General features: G+C 47.6%; 2 protein-coding genes across 2 annotated transcripts in view; one reads left to right on the top strand and one right to left on the bottom strand.

Annotated features, from left to right (window-relative positions):
- Positions 1-11,807: 11,807 nt before the first annotated feature.
- On the top strand, positions 11,808-13,226 carry T265_07169 (hypothetical protein; the record flags this gene model as incomplete). The annotated part of the gene is made up of 3 exons (XM_009172620.1): positions 11,808-11,823; positions 11,859-12,135; positions 12,959-13,226. The coding sequence occupies 3 exons, from the start codon at positions 11,808-11,810 to the stop codon at positions 13,224-13,226; spliced, it is 561 nt and encodes a 186-aa protein (XP_009170884.1).
- Positions 13,227-17,194: 3,968 nt separating this feature from the next.
- Positions 17,195-20,745, bottom strand: part of T265_07168 (hypothetical protein) — a gene marked incomplete at both ends in the record, with an annotated part of 21,594 nt that continues 18,043 nt past the window's right edge. Inside the window, one exon of the mRNA XM_009172619.1 lies at positions 17,195-17,650. Coding sequence (XP_009170883.1) covers positions 17,195-17,650 — 456 coding nt within the window. The remainder of the gene's footprint in view (positions 17,651-20,745) is intronic.

The raw sequence follows: 20,745 nt of genomic DNA, 5'->3' as shown, positions 1-20,745 counted from the left end.
CCAGCTCATCTTCTGTATACTCTGTAGTCAACTTTCCGAAAAATAGTTGGGAGCTTTTTTCCAGAAGTCGCCGAATCCTTTTTGCCATCCTGCGGTTCAGCCGAGTGCGTGCTGGTTTTTTTTGGGACGTGATCTCATGAACTTTGTGGACAATGGTCCTATATATTTCTTCCACCAGAGCTGGTCCCAGTGTGTCTTGTTCAAGGAAGGCACGCATTCCTGAGAAGTCTGCACGGCAGAAGTCTCGAANCGAAATGCCAGCTCATCTTCTATGTCCCCAGTGGTCAAATTTTGAAAGGGAGTTGGGAGCTTTTTTCTAGAGGTCGCCGAATCCTTTTAGGTAGCCTGCGGTTCATCCGACTACGTGCTGGTTTTTTGGACGAACATCGCATCAGCCTCGTGAATTTTCTGGACTATTGTCCTATATAAGCCTTCCACGGAAGCTTGTCCCAGTTTAACTTGTTCGACAAAGATACGCATTCCTGAGAAGTCTGCACGGCAGATGTTTCGAATCCACGTCTGACATTCGAGATTTCCGGCCCAATAGCAGTGAAAGCAAAGGCCACACAGTAGTCGCTATGTCCCAGTGGAGCGCTAATTTTTACCTGATCAACGAAATGTCTTTCGTTGGTGATAACCAAATCCATGAGGGATGGTTGTTGGCCTGCATGGTATCTGGTGGGTGCAGCGACCTGATGGGTCCAAGCGCTCTGTTGAACGGCTTCTAACAGCGCCGCTGCGAAAGGTCCGCCTGATTTTACGCGCTGGTGCTCAATCCAGGAGGCCTTTGGGGCGTTGAAGTCACGTACCAGCAGGAGATGAGTGAAATGGTAGTTGGAGGAAAGTTGCTCAAGGGTTTGTATGAGGAATTGGTCATCTTCAGGATGACTCGAAGGGCTACGGTAGACCACGCCGAGAAGGAGAGAATGGAACCAGCGCAGCGGGATATGGACCCACAGTGCATNAGGGATGGTTGTTGGCCTGCATGGTATCTGGTGGGTGCAGCGACCTGATGGGTCCAAGCGCTCTGTTGAACGGCTTCTAACAGCGCCGCTGCGAAAGGTCCGCCTGATTTTACGCGCTGGTGCTCAATCCAGGAGGCCTTTGGGGCGTTGAAGTCACGTACCAGCAGGAGATGAGTGAAATGGTAGTTGGAGGAAAGTTGCTCAAGGGTTTGTATGAGGAATTGGTCATCTTCAGGATGACTCGAAGGGCTACGGTAGACCACGCCGAGAAGGAGAGAATGGAACCAGCGCAGCGGGATATGGACCCACAGTGCATCGCAAAATGGTGCAGGGGTGGTGTCAGAGAGGCCAATCCGGATTGGTAGGGCCGCATGTAAGTACAGAGCAACCCCACCAGCCCTCCCTCGTTTTGATTCAGCTCGAAAAATAGAATAACCGTTTATCGAGATCTGTGAGTCAGAGACATCTGGTGTGAGCCGTGTTTCTGTGAGTGCGATTATAGACGGTTGTTCCAGGCAAGCTGACTGTTTAACATCGCCGAGTTTGTTGAAAAGGCTGAGGCAATTTGTGGACAAACATTTCAACTGCTTGCCTCTGCTGCCTCCGAGGGTGAGGAGACGAAAGTTGTGACCAGGGTGAATAGCAGACTTAATAGTTGTGCGCCAGGTTTGAGTCTGAGTCAAAGGCTCCAAGGGGGGCTCTGGGGCGGTCTTTGTGGCTTCCGGTCTTTGTGGTTTCTGGGGGTGATTTTCGCCCGAGGGTTTTTTTCGTTCAGTGATGGCTCGTTTTGCGCGAGCGTTTTGGCTCTGGGGGACGGGTATTTTTCCTCATGGGCGAAAATTTCGAATGATGCTGTTTGTAGCCCCTTCAGCATCCCTATTTCGTCGACCAGGTTTGCAGTCGATCAGAGGTTTGCTGCAAGCTTTCGCCTTTCTGGGTCCTTGGGCGTTTTGGCAAGGCTTAACCGGAAAAGTGTCTCTGTGAGGCCCTGAGCGCTGGGTGGTGGCATCAAGAAGTAATGATTTTGGTGGCGCTCCCAAGAGGCTAGTTTTCTCGGAGTACTGCACCTTGAAGCCAGTCAGCTGTATTCTAGTATGGCAAGTTTAATATGGCTTTTTTGGCGTCAGTCGCTCTTCTTCCGTGATTGTGTGAACACCCGATCCGCCAGCGATCAGCGTGGCCAACTGGATGTACGAGGGATTTCAGTCGCTCTTCTTCCGTGTTTGTGTGAACACCCGATCCGCCAGCGATCAGCGTGGCCAACTGGATGTACGAGGGATTTTCCGGATGGCTGTAGTCATGTTTATGGCTCCGGGTGTCGGGGCACTGGGCGACGGTTGTGTCCACAAGCAGAGAGGCCGCTTTTGACGTAGTGGAGCTGGAGATTGGCTTCGCTTCTTGTCCCCGCACATCTGACTCAGTCCAGTTCAGAGGCTGTGACTTTGTTGACGAGTGAGCGGCTGCACCTGTGCCCTCTGATACGGAGACAAGCGTTGATAGCACCACGTAGTTTGGGCGCTGCTTGCATGTGGGGTTTGCCTCCTCCAGGACGTCCCTGCCTTTGGTGGGCGAGAGGCCTGTGGTGGTCGAATAAAAACTGCTGTCCGGAGATGCAGCTGGTTTCGTCGGCCTGCTCTCGGGAGCACAAGGGGACATGAGCACAATCGGCCTGGTCATCTGTTTGGGGTCTTCTGGGTTGGTGCACGGTGGAAGCCTGTTTCGTGCTTCCACTCCTGACCTGTTAACACTAAGCTTACGCGCGTCCAGAGGACGATCCTCAGATAGGTGCCTGATAATTGGGTTGGCCTTTTGAATGCTGCCTTCCTGCTCCAAGATTTCCTGTACGTCGGACGGGGAAGAAAGAGTGACTAGAATTCCAAGGGTTCGCTTACTTCCCTTCTGGCGTAGCCATTCCGCGTAAATCGATTTATCAGGCTTGCTGAGGATCGACTGTGCCAGCTTCGCTGGCGTGATTATTCCGAAGAACGACCCCCAGATTATAAGCTTGTTTTCCTTTAGGCGTCTGTCCACTAGAGACGCTGTGGCAATTTCTATAGCCGCGTCAGAAAGTTGTATGAATTTCTTCGCAGCCATGGGACCCGGTATGGATATTGTGAGGTACTGGTTCACTGAGGAAAGTTTCTTGTCAACTTTCGCCCAGGTCGCTGCATTCTTAGCGCCTTAGTCCTCCAATGCCTTCGAAAGTCGTTCTAAATTCGCGTCGAGTAGCCCGATTAAAGCGGAACACCGGCATTGGTCTTTCGGGATCTGCACTGGGGATTGGGTGCCGTTTCGCGGGACTCTTCTCTTCGCTGCGGTATGCATTGCACCCTTGACGTAGAGGCAGCTGGCACAAACAAACGGGTCAGGAGAGTTGGCTAGTCGGCTCATCTGGTCGTCCTGTAAACCCGTGCATTTGAAATGCCACCAGGCCTTGCAGGCGTGGCATTGCACGCCGCGTTTGACGTTCGACGGGCAGCCATTTCGCCCACATCTATTGTGGTCTATCAATGGATGCGGAAGGCAATCGGTATGAGTTGATGTCATGTTTCGGACTAGATGTAAAATCGGAGGTGTGCGCAAAATATAAAGGGTTATCACTCGAATGTTTTGTTTGAGTAATAAAATTCAACAATTACTCGTGTGTACTCTGTGAATAGATTGAACAACGAAAAATATTTTCACAAACTTGCACGAGGGAAAAACGAAACCGATTTCGAACGTAACGCGCTTTTCGAACGTACCGCACTTCCATCAAGCATGGCGAATGCAACCCTTCGTAACCCAGGATCCTGCTGTCGGAGTTGCATCAACCTTGTTTGACGTCCAGGCTGTCAGTCAAAATAATGACAATGGGTCATTGCTTTCAGCATCTGGTCTTCACAGCTTTTCGTCTAAGTGGTGGTCCATTCCCGGCACCTGCCTCATCGTGAAGTCGTACTCTTGAGACCGGAGTACCGAGCGTGCGAGCTTTCCGCAAGGATCTCTGGTGGCCCATATTCACTCCATTAGTTTATGACTGGTTTTGACATGAAATCTTTGTCCAAGTAGATATGTCCTCCGCTCATTCAGAGCCAAGACGATCGCTGGACATTATTTCTGAATGGTTGAGTGCTTCTGTTGAGCGTTTGTCAGGATACAACTGACAAATTCAATAACTCAATCTCTCTGCTTTAGGACTACGCCAAAACCGTGATCACTGACGTCCGTTGCAACAGTGCACATCTCTCTGACGCTGGGCAGTTTGAGGATTAGTTTCTGATTCAGCATCCATATTACGACACGATTGAAATTCTCGTAAGTTTCCCTCGTCCATTCAAACTGCTGATTTTGCCCGAGCAAGCCGCACAGTGTGTTGAAATTCTTGTCAGACCGGCTATAGTACGCTACTCGTCCAAGAAACTGCCTTAGAGGTCGCTTTGACTTGGGAACAGAACAACCTCGATCTTTGCCAATTTTTGTGGCAGTAAGCTAATCTTCCTCTGACCCCTTTTATGCCCAAGCAGTGTCACCAAACTAAGAGCGAGTTGTGTCTTGACTTCATTTATCCACAGACCAGCCTATCGGATACGCTTCAATATGGCCTTCAAGCGAACTACATGCTCTGGTGTTGAATGGCTGTACACAACGAAATCGTCTTTGTACACTGCCACATTCTGCAGTCCCTTCGTTATACGAAGCATCAAGCGCCGGAATGTGAGTGGTGCTCCTGACAGACCAAACGGCATCTGTCTAAATTGATGTTTCGTGTCTCTAATCGTGAACGTTGTTTTCTCCTGGTTTAGACAATGGGAAGTTATGTAGAAAAGACCGTCTTTTAAAGCTTTTTATGGGGTTCGAGAAAAATTTCAAAGCTGGATGAAAAGTATTTGAGCAATTTGTGTACGCGCTGACTCAAAATGGAGCAGCCATTCACGATTCCCATAAGAAAATTCTTTTCAGAATTGCGGCTGGCGTGTCGCCAAAAACAGCCTAGGAATTCGCCAGCAAACGATATTTGGGGCACGACGAGGTTTTACCCTCACATAAATACTGGCCTGTTGATAGTGCCACCTGGGGACATAGTGGGTTCATTGGCGGAACAGACATAGTAAAGTACTGTAAACTTCTGGAAAAAATTCAGCGGTTTTGTTGGGTCTTGTGGGCGCATATAGTTGTCGGTACGGGAATATTGGGGTGATGATGAACTGCGGTTAAACCATCAGATGTTAGGACAGTTGCGGCACCCTCATCGCGACGTCGTACTTCAGATCGTACATGAACGTCTTGGATGACTCAGTTTGAGTTGTCATGCTAGTTAAACTTCGCCAATAAATCGTGACAAATCGGGGACGAAATGGACCAAAGATGATATTGGGTCCGTGGAGGGCTCACTTTGATTCGTCGCTGTCATTCAAATGAGGCGATAAGGCAGCCTACATTGGGGAACGAAAATACGATGGTCTTTTATGTCTTTTATACATATCTTTTATAGGGCACCATGGTGTGTTAGACTGCGGCCCGAAATTGCAGGTAGTCAAAAGTAATCACATGTTCTAGCTACCGCAGTGAGGTGAAACTGCTCGATCCCAAAATGGCAGTCGGTATTCACACGTGAATAACAGGTACTCGGTTGATACGAACGTAGTTTTGAGGGACAGGACTTGCTTAAATTGTGTATATTCTAGGTTGCTCGGAATGCTCTGGGACAAGAGATAGGAGAAAATTAAGATGTCCAGTGATGTGAGTTTTTACGACGTGATGACTTTAGAATAGTGCAGTTGCAGCAGAAAAAAAGAATGAAGGTTTTCCAAGGCGAGTTGATTCTGATGCGTCTCACTGCATGTCATTGGTGAGTCTCTGTTGATATTTTCGGCTTTGCTAAATCATGAAAGGATTGCCTGATACATATGCTACAATTTGGACAACCTCAGAACACCGACAAAAGGTACCTTTGAGTAGGACGCATGCAGTTTAATAGAGATTGGTGAACCGCCCAGACTTCCACGTAATTCGGGTGTAGGGGCGCGGATGAAGCGGACATAGTGCGGAAAGATTTTGTGGAAGTTTAGAGCTAGCACATTCCAGGTGCCATAGCAAAGTGACCCACAAATTTGGTATTCCTGGATTTACAAGGAAAACTTGAATCGGTAGACCAGTCTGTTCAGCCTGGTACGCCTTCTAATCAAAGAAGCCAACTGTAGTTTGTGAACATAATAAGCTGTTTGTATTCTCCGACCTCCAAACGTTTTAGGGTATACGGAAAGCTCTCAAAAAAGCTTCCGTATACAAGGCGGTGTCCGTCAAGCATGTCCACACACCCATTCCTACTGAATTCCGTGATCAACGAGATAATGAGATTGGGGCTGGAAAGTTTCCAAGACCCCGGCGTCGAATGGCCTGTAACAACAATCTTGCCGGTCTGGACTATGCAGGTGACGTCATTCTCACCTTTGAGGAGAAGTCGTATGTATTTTCAGATGAACTAACCAAAGTTATTCTGTCCCTTTGCGTGCACTTTGCACCCATAAAGTGTAAACTCATGCTCCTGGACACACAGTTACTGAGCATCCTACTTAAAATCTGTCGAAAGGCACTAGAATTTGTTAGACATTTTGCACACATTGGGTCTTGTATTAGATCTGACTGTAGTATAATGGATGTGGGCAATGCACGAGCTTGCATAGCTCGTGTCGTGTTATAATATGACATTATATATATATATACATGAAATACCTATGGCGTTCGACTGGTGCACCCCTGAACCTCAAGAGCCGTGTGTATCAGGCTGCAGCACGGGCTGTTTTGTTGGATAACCGTGAGACTCGACCTGTTTCAGCAGGGCAAATTTGACGTCTTCAGGTGTTCGACAACCGTTTCAGCAGAGCCAGGGCTTGTTTTGTTGTCAGTAAAACGGTAATGAGGCAAATAGCGAGTTTTAGGTTGCGCAACATGGGCTCACATTGCGGTATGTTGCATGAGCATCGTTTGCGTTTCTCGGATAATGCATCAGGTATGCTGGAAAGGGCGCTGTTTTCCGTGATCAGTTCAGAATAGCGGAGGTAGAGACACTTGAAATAGTGGAGTGCTGTGAAAGAGATTACTAATTGTTTTGGTGCCTTCGGTGAACTTCGCCTTCTGGGAAGTTAACTGCGTGACCCCCACTACGCGTGAAAGAAAGAAGGCCTTCGCTGTGGAGTTGTTTATTCGGAAATGCCAACTGACCGGTTACAGACCGTTGAACAAGGAAGCAAAACTCTAATCTGCATCTTAGTTACAAAACCTGGACACAGATCTTCTCCCGAACGAGTCTTCCTGGAGATTCATTGCCTCCAATCATTCGTCCGTCAAATAAAAGCCAATGTTACAAAGTGGCCCCGCGAATTACGCAACAGAATTCCATTTTTCAATCGACGCAAAGCGAAATTCTACGAACAACACACTACACGCGTGCCTCCCGATCAGTAGTATCACCCTTACACGCGTAGTTGGAGACGCTGTGGAATACGATTTTTAATCAATTTTATTGGTGTTCTTGTTGTCATTTTCTATACAGATCTCCTGAATGAGCGTTAAGAGGTGTTGGCCCCCCTGAATTATCGTCGTTATGTGGCATTTTGTCCTTTCCCTGCCCATGTAATTTCTTTTCTTTACAACAAAGTTTCGAATAAATCATGGCTTACGGCAGCTAAGCAGTAGTTTCCATCACTGATGTTGTGCTGTCCATGGTGATGTTTGGACTAGGTAGTGACCGAAAAGCCCAATCAGGTAGGATGCATATAGATAAGCAGAAAAAGCGCATTCAAGGGATGGATTATTGGAATCAAGGGTCTGTCGACCACCTGCAGTACAAAAGCGGGAATTGCGGCATGGTGGTGACGTATTTTAGTTGGATATGGGTTGCGGGTTTTTCCTTGGCAGTGTGATATAGTTAACTTTGCAGTCCCCAGCTAGGTGATCAGCATTATTACAGACAGGTGACATTAGCCGTGGCTGTCTTAGAAGCTCATCAGATCGGATATTTTGGACATGATTTTGGCAAGGAGCATAGGTTGCAATACTTCGGCACGAAGGGTGGATTGGATGAGGCCCAAACCTATATGACAGACATGGAACAGCCTCAGCTTCTAATATGTCAGCTGTCTGAGATGTTCAAGATTTTATTTACAACTGGACGCTGAAGAACACAGAGGTCTCGGTTCATAACCTCGAGCAATTGATATGATTGGTCTCTCAAGAAGGAGCCCCCAGTTGATGAGACGGCAAATGTGGCTGATTGTGGGATGGTTACGAATTATTATGACGACGACGGAACTGTTGATCCTTTTGGGCTACGTAGTATCAGGGTCTTGGAACAGAAGTGGAGTGAAGTTAAGATATTGTTCCGAATGAGCAGATTTGGCACGAAGCACGCGTTCATTCACTACTTGGGCATGTATTCTGTCCCTGGTTCGTAAGGCTGAAATCTCCACTGCTTGGTCCTGCGACTGACTAGTGTACAATAATTCTTATCATCCACTCCGTTGCATCTAGTAATGTACGTGTCCACTGAATCCCGCCATCGAATCATTGGCGTACGAACCGCTCCCTAAGCGCCGCCAATGGGATTAATTGAGCAGGTAGTAAGATAAACTTTATGGCGGTAAGGCTCCGGTTTCAGCGTGGAAATCGATCTAAGATTGTGGACAACGGGATCTAATAAACACTCAGTGAATGAGCCACTGTAATTTTGTTCAATTTTGTTTTCAAATGATATTGTGGAAGATGTGCATAAGTTGCAATTGCTTATATATTTTTTATTTTAGAAACCCTGTCGAGTGAAGTCATTTTCTGAAAATGAGAACTGGATTGGCTACACATTAGGACTGCACCGATGGGAACAACAACGAGGAAAATAATTTACCAAAGGTGGTTGTGTATTTCCCAGGCATAAGCTTTGGAGACGGACAACAAACATGAATATCAAGGGCGGTTGTTGGATTGGGATATCATGTATGGTTGAGGCCTTATAACCAGATATCTGTAATGCAACTGGTAATGCAACTGTAATGCAACTCGTAAAGTGCTAAAGAAATGCGAGTCGGTAGTGGTCGAGTAACCGATCACCGAAACGTGCAAACGGATTAGACTAATTCCCGGTGAAAGTCGCAGTTTGGAGAACTCCATAGTTTTGCCTAGATTAAGTTGAGTTCATTTCTGGTGGGCGGTGCCCTGAGACGAGCTATTCCACATGAAACAACCTCACGTCAATTGGACGAGTGTACCGTAAGCTAACTTCGGAACATGGGAACCCATGTCCCGATTGGCCAGTATGTCAGCCAATCAAGATCGAGCCCGCACCGTTTGGCGCTTCTTCCTCTCTAACGAAGGTCCTGGCTTCCTCTTGCGGAAGATTCCGTGATAATCCTGTAAATACAATACAGGAACAGCGGTGGTCTCAAAAGGGAGCCTTGAGGAACTCCAATGGGTACAGGTGCCGGAGAGGAGTAGGTTGAGCCTACTTTCGCTAGGAATGATCAGTCTGCTGGAAATGCCATAATCCAACGTGGAATAGCCCCTTGAATCCCGTAAGACTCGAGTTTGTGGAGCAGCGCGACGTTTGAGAAGTCGATAAATATGGCATCCGATAGGAGTCCTTCGTCCTCAGCTTGAGTTAAGCTGCCCAGGTTCGTCGTGGTTGTACGAGGGCTGGGATACTGCCAGGATGACCACAGCTAGACAGGAGGACGATTCGGGTTCCCAACCAAAGCCTTTGGCTCAAAAACCTAAGCACAAGGCAGCGGTGTTTAGCGAGAAATGCAAATGCACTGTCATTTCTACGGAACAAGTCTTCACATGTTCCAAACCTCACCATGGAGGGCCGGGAGACTGTGTTCGCCAAACCTCTAACCATTGATTAACCTGGCATGAGAGACTCTGTGTCGTGGGGACACTCCCCAGTATAGCTCAATGGATCGCTGAGGTGCGTAAACCGTCACACCACGGCAAGGTCCAGTCTCTTCGTGACGGAGTTTATAGGTGCTGCAGCGGAACGCGCCCGAGATTTCAGTCACTGAACGTGAGCACGCTACGCGGTAGGGGGAGTCATTATTGTCAGCATCTTTATCTAGCATCCGTACTCTGTAGCTGAATATGGTTTCCTTAATCTATTCACTTGGGGGTGACGGGAGCAAATTCCAATCCGTTTATTCACATTAACCTACAGAACTATGTCTGTTGAATTTCATGCGATCCTGTAAAATCGCACGGGCTTCTTCACACCAGCGTATTGTCGCGTTGATGTTGATACGGGATACTATGTTAGTTCTTTTAGTTGGTGTAAATCAGTCTCGCTGTTAAATAAAAACTGTTCAGCTGTAGTAACCTTTCGGTTCTTAGCTGCCATACCAGAAGTAGGCACGAGGGCCGGGATACCGCCAGGCTGCCCAAACTTGGACACGTATAGTCGGGTTCAGACCACGGACCTTCCGGTTCGCATACTGACGCCTTAGTCACTGAGCTATCTCAAACAAGACAGCTTCTCTGTCTTGCCAATGCACTCAGAAGTTTCGGTTCACGCTACGTCCGCATATCGTTTGTGCGTTGCCTTTTATATGGCCACTAAGGCAGAAAGATCATTGTTAGTTGTAGGGATTATCTCGGACATGGACGGTAATGACAGGCAACTAGTTGGTGGTATAAAGAGGTCTAACAGCTGATTTCTGCTATCCTTTGAAAATTAGGTTTGCTTTTTTTGTGGAATGATGCAGAGATCACCGCCTTTACAGGGCTTCCGCAGAATATCTAGTTCGTTAAATAGTCCTAGTTATAGAAAACTAGTTTTTTTTTATAATTTTGTTGAAACATAGATTTCTTTCGTTTAGGGTAAAGCAAGGTGGATGAGACTTCTGTCGAAAGCCCAGGTGTTCAGTACTCTCGACAGAGATGGTAATTGCATTTACGTTTGGTGCGTAGTTTCGCTGACTGGCTAATGTTCTTTGAGTACTGAGATAGCGCTGGCACTACGAACGTTGTTCGGAAAACCCCAGTCAAACTGGAATCGAATAACCGATGGCCAGCCAATGACAGTCGTGGGTAACGAAGGCGTTGAGTGTATCAGCGTAAAAATAAACGCTCGCCACCCACCGGGATCAGGATCACGTAATAGGCTTCATTGGAGATACTTTCCTCCATGTTTTCACCAGAGTCAATGAGCGGTCTATATCTGTAAGCTAGTCAGCCTTCTCCAGGGTTTCCCACCTTTCTGTATACCCATTAATGCCTCTATCCATTCTCTTTCCGTGAATGACTGTCGCTCCGAATTCGCCCACTCATTGAAAATATCGGACAATTGCTCACAAATGCGGCTCAATGGTTTAAATTTCGATAGAAATATCCTACTCGGGTAACGGTTTAGTTGGTCTGTAGGGTGTTCTTTCCATAGGTATTGTAATATGAGACTACCTTTAAATAATTGTTGCATAGCCCCTTCTGCAGCTTCGAAAGGACGTCTGTTACTAGCTTGATCTTGCCAAGAGATGGCTGAGTCATCATGGGGCGAACTTGCTGATCGGAAGGTCCGTCGTCCGAACATAGCCTCTGCATCTTGATTGCTCCTGTCTGAACTTGGGCAACCTGGCAGTGTATCGGGCCTTCCTTCGGGTGGCACGGCAGCTAGGCGCCAAAAAGGTGCTACAGCTGAACACTTTTGTATCAAAACTGCGCTCGCCCGCTATCACTTGATAAAAACCAGAACGATGTTTTGACAAGTGTGGGTTTTCGGAGCGCTCAATGAGCCCAAAGGCCTATGTTTATCTTATCGATGGTTTCTTTCATTTCCAGGTGATCCCAAAACGTATATTGCTCAACCTTATAAATTGAAAAATGGTGTGTGAAAAGTGTACGTTGAATTTTTCAATTAACTCTAGACTATAGGTGAGAAGAAACTGGGGAAAGTAATAACTCCTGATCCATGGAAAGCCGGTGCGAGAAACACTGTAAGCAGCGGTGGACGGAAGCTGAATGAAAACAAGCTGCTGACCGCCTCAAAAAACCGTTTTAACCCATACACGAAAAACTTCAGACGCTGCCGAGTCTGTGCTCAAACGGTTCATCAGCCGGGATCCTATTACTGTCAGTCATGCGCCTTCAAGAAAGGTATTTGCGCAATGTGTGGTGTGAGGCTTGTGAACACCACTAACTACTGTCAGTCGTCTGCCTGAACAGACTCTGTTCCTTTCAAACCAGTACTTTTCTTTCTGATGTACATAAATCTCACTTTGTGTAAATAAATGTTGCACAGCTACATCGTTGGCTGATGATGCGCAGATTGACCTGCACCTTCACAAAATACCGAAGTCCACATCATTCCTCGCCTATGGACCGCAGATTAACCCATTCGAATGTTGGTCTCAATTTTTATGGTTTTTCGGCATCGAAAGTTATCGATCAACACAGTTGTAAAATCTGTTGGGTTATGCAACACTGGTTACATTTTAGTGTGCGTTTGTAAGAGGTTTCCAATCTACTGCGGCAGATATAATTTAGCGAAAATATGGTCCTGCTGTGGCAACGCAAACTTTAGTATGCTGTATTACGGAGCGAAAGGGTCGCACTGATTCGGCAGCACTATCTAGCCTTAGGTACAGTGGTATTTTATTCCAACTTCATTTTATGGCGCGATGCTACCCACCGAAAAATTTGTGGTTGGAACCCACCCCTGGCATTTTGATTCAGGCAACCTGGCAATATCTCTGCAATCCAGCTTCCTTCGTGTTGCGTAGGAGCTATGGGCCGAAAGGGTGCAGCAGCCGTACGATTATCGTTACTATTCATTAAGCTTGGGTGTCAGCTGAATTCTGCTATTTTGCACACAATATTATTTTGGGATCGGTCTTTGCATTTGCCTGCGCTGTGAGACCTGCCAAACCAGTGGACGTGAAGTGATTGCTTGATTTTAGTTCATCAGAACAACAGTTATTCAGCAGCGGCAACCTCGGTGCATCGCTCTTACCGTGCTGGAAAGATTGACTCAGGCTGGTGTACTACCTGGTTCCACAAGCAATAGAACAATGGAATGAATGGGCTCTTATCCGAACTGGCCGAGATGAACTCGATTGCAGACGTACCATCAAGGTGAGATGGCGCAAGTGGTTGGGGCGCGAATTTACTGACCGGAAGGTCCTTGGTTCAAACCCGACCTCTGCTTGGCTTGGGCAACCTGGCAGTATCCCAGCCCTCGGGCAACCTTCAGGTGGCATGGCAGTTAGGCATGGAAAGTGTGCTACAGCCGAACGACCATAAAGCACACACAGGACCAACCACAGCTTACGAGAATGCTCATTTCAACCAATCATCGAAATTTTCCCCAAGTTATTTTCGGTGGAGTTTCAATGGCGTATTATCTGGCTATCGCGATTGTTAATCGCATGAGTAATCGTATTTAACGTGGTTTTATAGTGGCACTGACGCACTAGGTCCGCACGCTTATGTATACCCGTTCAACTTCACGGTCGTATCAATGGTACTTCCAGTTTTTGGATTCATAGATACGAAGTCGTGTCCGGAAATTACTTTGAACGACTTAAAATGTTGTGCATGCTGATGCATAAGAAATTAACTGATGAGAGCAGGACTTTGTTCTCCCTTAGTCTAGGCGGAGACAATGCTGCTGCACTTTTACCGTTTATTTCTCAAAAGCATGGCCACAGAAAAATTCGAGCGACTGATATGGAGTAATGTACAGAACAATAAAAAAAGAGGGAGGCGTGTCATTCGAAGGCGTACAACCAATGTTTTTTCAGGGCGAAATGATCCCTAAGGTTCGTGAGAATATTCGGCATGGACACGTATGTGTATAGGCCAGCAACTGAACAGAGGATGACATTCAAGGCACAGCAAGCGCCAGTACGGCAAGGACGGACATCAGACACACGGTGCCCGTCATACAGGGGTAGGTGTGAAAGCCATTAGTAACAAAGAACGCTCAACTCAATGCAGCATGCACCAAGTTGTCATCAGTACGTAGAGACCTCAAAGTACTGGGCAAATACAAGTTACTCATTGTGGCTTTATGATACCCCAGTCCAACAGCAACCTTGATATACTGAGGAAAACATATAAGATATGAAATAACCTTTGTTTCCGGAACCAGCAAATTAACGTCAAAGTCGGTGGCACGATAGAAGCGCGGCAATCATCAGAACCTTTATTCTGTTTCTTTTCATTTCACGCCCATCCGAGACTGTCCTCACGTCTAATACGGCTGTTTGGCGCTTGCGGACAGTGATTAGGTCAGGCTTGAAAGAACTCAACTCCTTGAGGATGGTCTGTCACAGACGACGGTGCTGTTATCCCTGGCAACCTGACAATAGGCACACCATGCATCGTCCAGCAAGACTGAAGAATATGCACCAACCCTCCGGATAGCCATATTCTCCACGACCAAAGATCCCCGTAGGAAGGTTGCACAAAATCTGGGTATCGCGAGTAAACACCCTAGGAATCGCCCTCAGTCGATTCGAAATAGTGGGAGCGGCCAACTCTCGCGACCAATGGCCATCAAGGCTGTTGTGTAGACTGTCGCCACCAGCAACCGCCATTTCCTCCCTGGTGTGAACGCATGCGCTTTGGAAGCGGACTGGAAGGCTTAAATCCCAAAGAGCCGTGCGAAATGCAGGGTCGTTAAACACATTACATAGTCCTATCCACTGTATAGACAACAGCTTTTCCATGAGGGTTTTCCGTTATATCAGGATGGTTGAACTCAGACTTGCGATATCTTGTCCACCATGGCTCTAGGAAAGTGGATGTAGCCGATTGGGAGTGCAGCCAGCCATGAATAGGCTAACACGGTGGGCTTGGCCGAGCACTTCCGAATGTGCCAGCCTCGGAAATAGATAGTTGCTCGTGATTACCATTTTTGACCCTGTTTCCACAGGGTGTCAATTTATCGAGCAGTTCAACCAGCTGCTGCTGCTGGTTGCATATTCTTTTCCCCGTGAAAGTAAATTGGACCTCCAATAAGGCAATGTGTGCAAAAACCCAAGGGGCTGATGAGTTCGCCAGCGAAGCAAAAGAGTCTGGCTGAAACCGCCATCACCTGATGTTTCCTGCGCACGACCAACAACTACTTTCGTCTTTTGGGCGTTGATTGTCATGTCAACTCGACTTCGGAAGCTTCAAACTTCTCTTTAAGGCTAGCCTGACTTTCTGCACACATGTCTCAGCCGTCATCGAAGGCAGAACCATCTACTAGGATATCACAGAACCGATAGCCTAGTTGCGGTACCCAAGAATCTCATCCATGGCCATAATAAAAAGCATTTGGGGGAATGTTACAGTATTCTCACAAGACTGTGTGCTGCGCTGTACTGTTCCAGACGATTCAGTAGGTTTGACAGTTGTCAGTCGCAACGTAATCAAATGTTTTCGCGATGTCAACAACCGCAAAATGAGGTTAGGAGCAGAGCGTGTAACAACAAGATAGTTTTCAAACAACTGCCTCGACGTGGAGGTACAACCAACGGCTCCAGCGGTCAGCACGCACTTTATAAAAGCACCGAACAAGAGTGGACGGCACGGAAATCGTTCTCAGTTCGGCTGCTGTAATCGGATTTGGGACCTTTGGAACGACCGGGCTACAACACAAATGCGGTGGACCCATCCCCCACCCCAGATATTAGCAGTAAGACGAAATAGCGTTTCAGAAGGGCTTGTTAAACAGTCGGTAGTTTTGACTGGGCAACATGTCGATGTTGACACAAAAGCTTAATAAAGCCGAGTGAGCAGCTCACCAAATTGGCCAGTGTGATAATCCTACTACGGAATGGCAACGCGTTCTACAACTACTGTTGTCGTTTATTTTTGAAGAGCATGGTCAAAAGTAAAAAATAAATCCGAGCGATAGACGTGGAAGGGTGTGCAGGAGAGAATGAGATAAAACGAAGGGAGCGTCCCATTCAAAAGGTGCCACCAACTGTCCCAGTCGGAGATAACTCCCAGCATGTATAAGAATGTTCGGTAGAGAAAAACGTGTAAAGACCAGCAACCGAAGGGTAAATAACTACAAATCCTCTTCAAGGTGCAGTAAGCGCCGGCTCAGTCAAAGTCTGCACATCGGGCACAAAGTGTCCGTCATACTGAGTCAGATGTGAAAGCCAGTGGCAAAAATGAACCTTCAACGCCGTGTACAACGCATAAAAGTGCCGTAGGTACATAGAAAGCCCCAAATCCCGAGCAAACACAAGTCACTGACTATGACATTAGGAAGTCCCAGTCCAATAATAGTCTTGGCGGACTAAGGAAAGCAGATCCCTCCATATGAAACGATCATCGGTTGGCAAACCAAAAGGTCAGCATCACCGTCGGTTGCACGTAAGACCGAGATGAGGACGAAGGAAAAATTATCAGACAATACTTCTACTTCTCATTCCACATAGTCACTCCGCGCGACTATGCTTACGTCTATCACGGATGGTCGACGCTCCCGAACAGCGATCAGGTCAGGCTCAATGAAAGACCTCGACGTAGGTCTCTCAACTCCTCGAAGAGGGTGTAACCCAGGCGACGGAGACGTTTCGCGATTTTCCTTGCAACTCAATTATGACGAGCACATCTACCATCATGCGTGGTCAAGCAGGACCGCAAATTCACCAAACTCTCCGGTAGACTACGGTTTCCTTGATAGAAGACAGTCTGTTCACTTCGATCACGCCGGGAGCTTCTAAATTTCGCCCCAAGCAAGTTGCACTGGAACTGGATACGGCGGGTATGTATCCGAGAAAACACAAACCATAGATTCGAGATGGGTGACGCGACCAACTCTCGTCAACCGCGAACGTTCTCACTGTTGTGCAGATTGTCGCCCCCAAGCAGCCACCAGCTCTTCCTTGGTGTTTACGAATGCACCTTGGACTCGAGTAGGAAAGCTGGGAAGCTGAACAACCCTGCCAAATGCGAAGTCATTGACTACATTGCGTAGTAATCGGCACTGCTTTCCCCCAGGCACTCTCCGCTGCATCGGGATGATGGATTCGGGCTTGGGATACTGTCCCCCATGTTGTTCATCGGCTTGAACGTAGCTGGTCGGGAGGTCCTTCGGTAGACGTAGCCAGTCACGAATAGATTACCCGATGTAATTGTCCAACCTTCTGAACGTGTTTCGGTGGACTTGATGCGGCTTCAACGGGGCACGCGTCATCAAGCAGTTTGCTACTATCGGTGGTCGCGCACTCCTTTCCTCCTAAAAGTAAAGGAAATGCCAAATTATGTCACGGTGTCTGTCGGACCCAAAGGATTGGTGGGTTCCTCGGCGAAGCAAAAATTTCGACTGAGGTCGCGGTCATCCGATGTTTCCTGTCCCTACAAATCACCAGTGCCGTTGCCTTTTGGGCGTTGATAGCCATACTAGCTCTTCTCAACTCGACCATAGAAGCTTCAAGCTTCCCTTTAAGGTGAGCCTGACATTCTGGACACACGACCCAGTCGTCAGTGACGAGAAAACCGTAGAATAAGGTAACACAGAACCGATAGCCTCGTTGCGGTGTCGACAATTCAAGAATTTCATCCATGGCCATGGTGAAAAATTTTGAGGAGAGTGAATCTCCCTTCATCACACCTCTGTGGCAATGAACCTTGGAATTTGGGGAAACTGCTGCGGTATTCTCATAGGACGGTGCGATGAATCGAACTAGAGGTGCTCCGAATTCCTCGACAGATCCGACAATCTGAAAGCGAATCAAATGCTTTCAAGTTATCAACAACCGCGAAGCTGAGGTTAGAAGCAGCCGCTGAAGAGTGGCGAAGCAGGGCGTGTAAGGTCGACGTACCTCGCAAACAACCGTCTCGACGTAGAAATGTAAACTAGAGTGAGGACAGCTGCAATGTACGGCTCCAGCAACCAGCAAGTACCATATGAAAGCTAAAACAACCGTCTCGACGTAGAAACGTAAACTAGAGTGAGGACAGCTGCAATGTACGGCTCCAGCACTCAGCAAGTACCATATGAAAGTATCGAACAAGAACGGATGACGCAGAGATCGGTCTCAGTTGTATTTGGGACCTTCGGAACTAAGGTAATACGGGCACGACATAAATGCGGCGGACAACCTCCAGATAATAAGACTAAGTTGAGATACCCTACGGAGGCTTAGCATTGAAGCGGAGAAGAATATTGGATGCGAGCTTCTCCAGACCCGGGGAAGAGTCGTCCAATAAACGGGTCGACTTCCTCATCTGTAATTGGATCGATCAAGTCCAAAGAGGATAGCTGCATTGCGCGACTTGGCCGGCATCCACGTGGTCGACTTCCTCATCTGTAATTGGATCGATCAAGTCCAAAGAGGATAGCTGCATTGCGCGACTTGGCCGGCCATCCACGTGTTTTGGAGGAGAGGGCACCTGTTTCCAATACTGTCGGCATCCAAAATTAGGCAGCAGATACCTTTTTACAGATCTTTCCAAGACCCTTCGAGCACAGCAAACACCTTATCTTTCCGTCATTGGTGGTATAGGATCTAGATGTTGGTTAGTGGCCTCGGCTGATCTGCTTTTGGTTTGCTGGCACACGATGGGCTAGCTGATGGCGGCATCGAGGGACAGGATTTCACGTGTGTGGAAATGCCAGGTCAAAACTGGCACGCGAACTGTCAGAGTGGAATTCCAAGAGTGACGGCGCAATCCACGGTTTGTTTAAACAAACCGTCATCAGCTTCTAACGAATAGGTAGCTGTTTACCCGATGTTTTGGTCAGGACTACTAGATGGCGATTTGTCCAGTTGTGCTTGCCAGTTAAACACATGTAAACTTTTTTGATGCTAATAGGTGATCGACTGGGGAGATATTGCTCCAATCTCACGAACAGCGAGGTTTGCTTGTCACAATACGGATATAATTATTAACCAGGCACAAAAGTGGTCTTGACTCTTGTTGGGACCAGCGGACACCGGAATGCTTCATTCGGTCAAGGTTATCTGCATTATGCTGGGTGGGGTGTGGGTGCCGGTGGTGTCGACTCAGGCCAATCTTCGTAGGGATTCCGGAGGCGTTCCTCGGTGGGCAAGCGTGTCAAACAGAACAGACCAGTCAATCGAGTCAAATGCGCCCTAAAAATCCAGGAGTACTAGAATTGTAGGTCGTTTGTACGTATGGCGTTGTTCTAGAACCTGACGAAGTGTGGAGATTTGGTCAACACAAACCCTACGAGGCCGGAATCCCTCTTGCTGCTCTCAAGTCAGTGTTTCATGAGCCACCATGAGGCGATAAAGCACTAGTGACACCAACAGTCTCGTTACGACCGGGGTCAAGCTGGCTCCCCTGTGGTTGCCACACTCTTTACGAGCCTCTTTTTTGAAAATAAGCACTATCATCGACTCTCCTCAGTTGTCTGGGACAGACTCCTTTTCCAAAATGCAGATCAGACAAGCGCTGACTGAGAATTTCACCATCTTTGAACAATGCGGTTGGGAGTTCACCGTCCAGGGTCCTACGTCACCTATGTGCTCCAGATGGGGGCCATGACAATTGTTGTTCGAAGTATTCGGCCCATTGGTTGAGACGTCCTTCTTTATTCGAGATGTTCACCCCATTCAGATCCTTGATGCTTTCGCTCACTGGTCGTTTCCGGGGACCGGTCGCACGGATCATCTGAAATAATCTTCGGGCATTACCGGCTTTCTGGGCATCTTCCACTTCCTTCGCTTTTCGTGTCTACCTTACTTCACGCTCACCTTCACTTGACGTCTGAAAATTCGTCGCATCAAGTTATGTTCGGGACCGGCTGGGATATTTAAGCAGTGCCACCGTTTGGTCTGATATCCAGTGCTTGAATGCACCTGGCGGTACCGTGCTACAGGCAAAATTCCCAGCACTATGCAAAGAGGTGGTAATCTCGTCCCAGTATGGGTTCACACCTGATAGTGGAGCATTTGGAAGAGACTCTAGAAGACGATTATGGTAAGTTCGTCTAACATCCGGATCTGCCAATCTCTCAGTTGCCAAGCGATTTGTCCGCACCTTACGCGGCCCTAGAAAACGTAGAGAGGTCACTCCGGACGAAGGCGTGGTCAGAGTGCACAAAGGTGCTCTATTGATCCGCGCCATCGGTAACCGATGGCAATGTCGTTTGTTTGAGTTTGTGTCCGACACACAGACTGACGTACCAGCTAGCACCACGATGGGATGGTTCCGTGCGCCGACTGCTACTATTGACTATTCTTTTCATACTTGGACTGAACGACGTGAGGTCTCCCCAAATTTCATTTACCCATGTATCCGCTGATGATTTACAGACTAGACTCAATGATCTTATTTCAGTGAGTGTTAAAGCCTTAGATGACATGAGGATCTCGCTTACTAAGCCCTGTCTTAGTGAAGCAGCCTGTTTTCGTACGGCCCTCGTGAGTCTGCAGCTGAAGCGTTCGATGGATTGTATTTCAGAGATTATTGAAGCACTCGAGTCTTCGATGTGGGGAGCATCATTTGCCATCCCACTGAAAGCTGTCTTCGGGAAATCACGTGTTTGTGGCCACTGTCGCCCTAGGGCTCCTCAGATCAGGAGACATCCCAAACAAACTGGCTTTAACTACTAGAATAATTGCGCCGTGACAGGAAGACTGTTAAAGCGAGACTGGTGTGAGCCCTACTTCACTCATCTTCAGATCCCACATAACAATGCATCTTCTCTACTGACTTTCATAAAGAAAGCCTCTTGACTCCAGCGCGAAAGGTTGCCCGATAGGAAAAAATGTGTAGGTGACTGAGTTGGAGCTCGAAGAGCAGTTCAGCTGGCCTCCTGCAACACAGCTGGTGGAGATAGTGCATA

This window comes from Opisthorchis viverrini, assembly GCF_000715545.1.
Source record: "Opisthorchis viverrini unplaced genomic scaffold opera_v5_160, whole genome shotgun sequence".
Classification (NCBI taxonomy): domain Eukaryota; kingdom Metazoa; phylum Platyhelminthes; class Trematoda; order Opisthorchiida; family Opisthorchiidae; genus Opisthorchis; species Opisthorchis viverrini.
The sequence above is the reverse complement of the archived record's forward strand: the minus strand, read 5'-3'. Positions and strand labels throughout refer to the sequence as shown.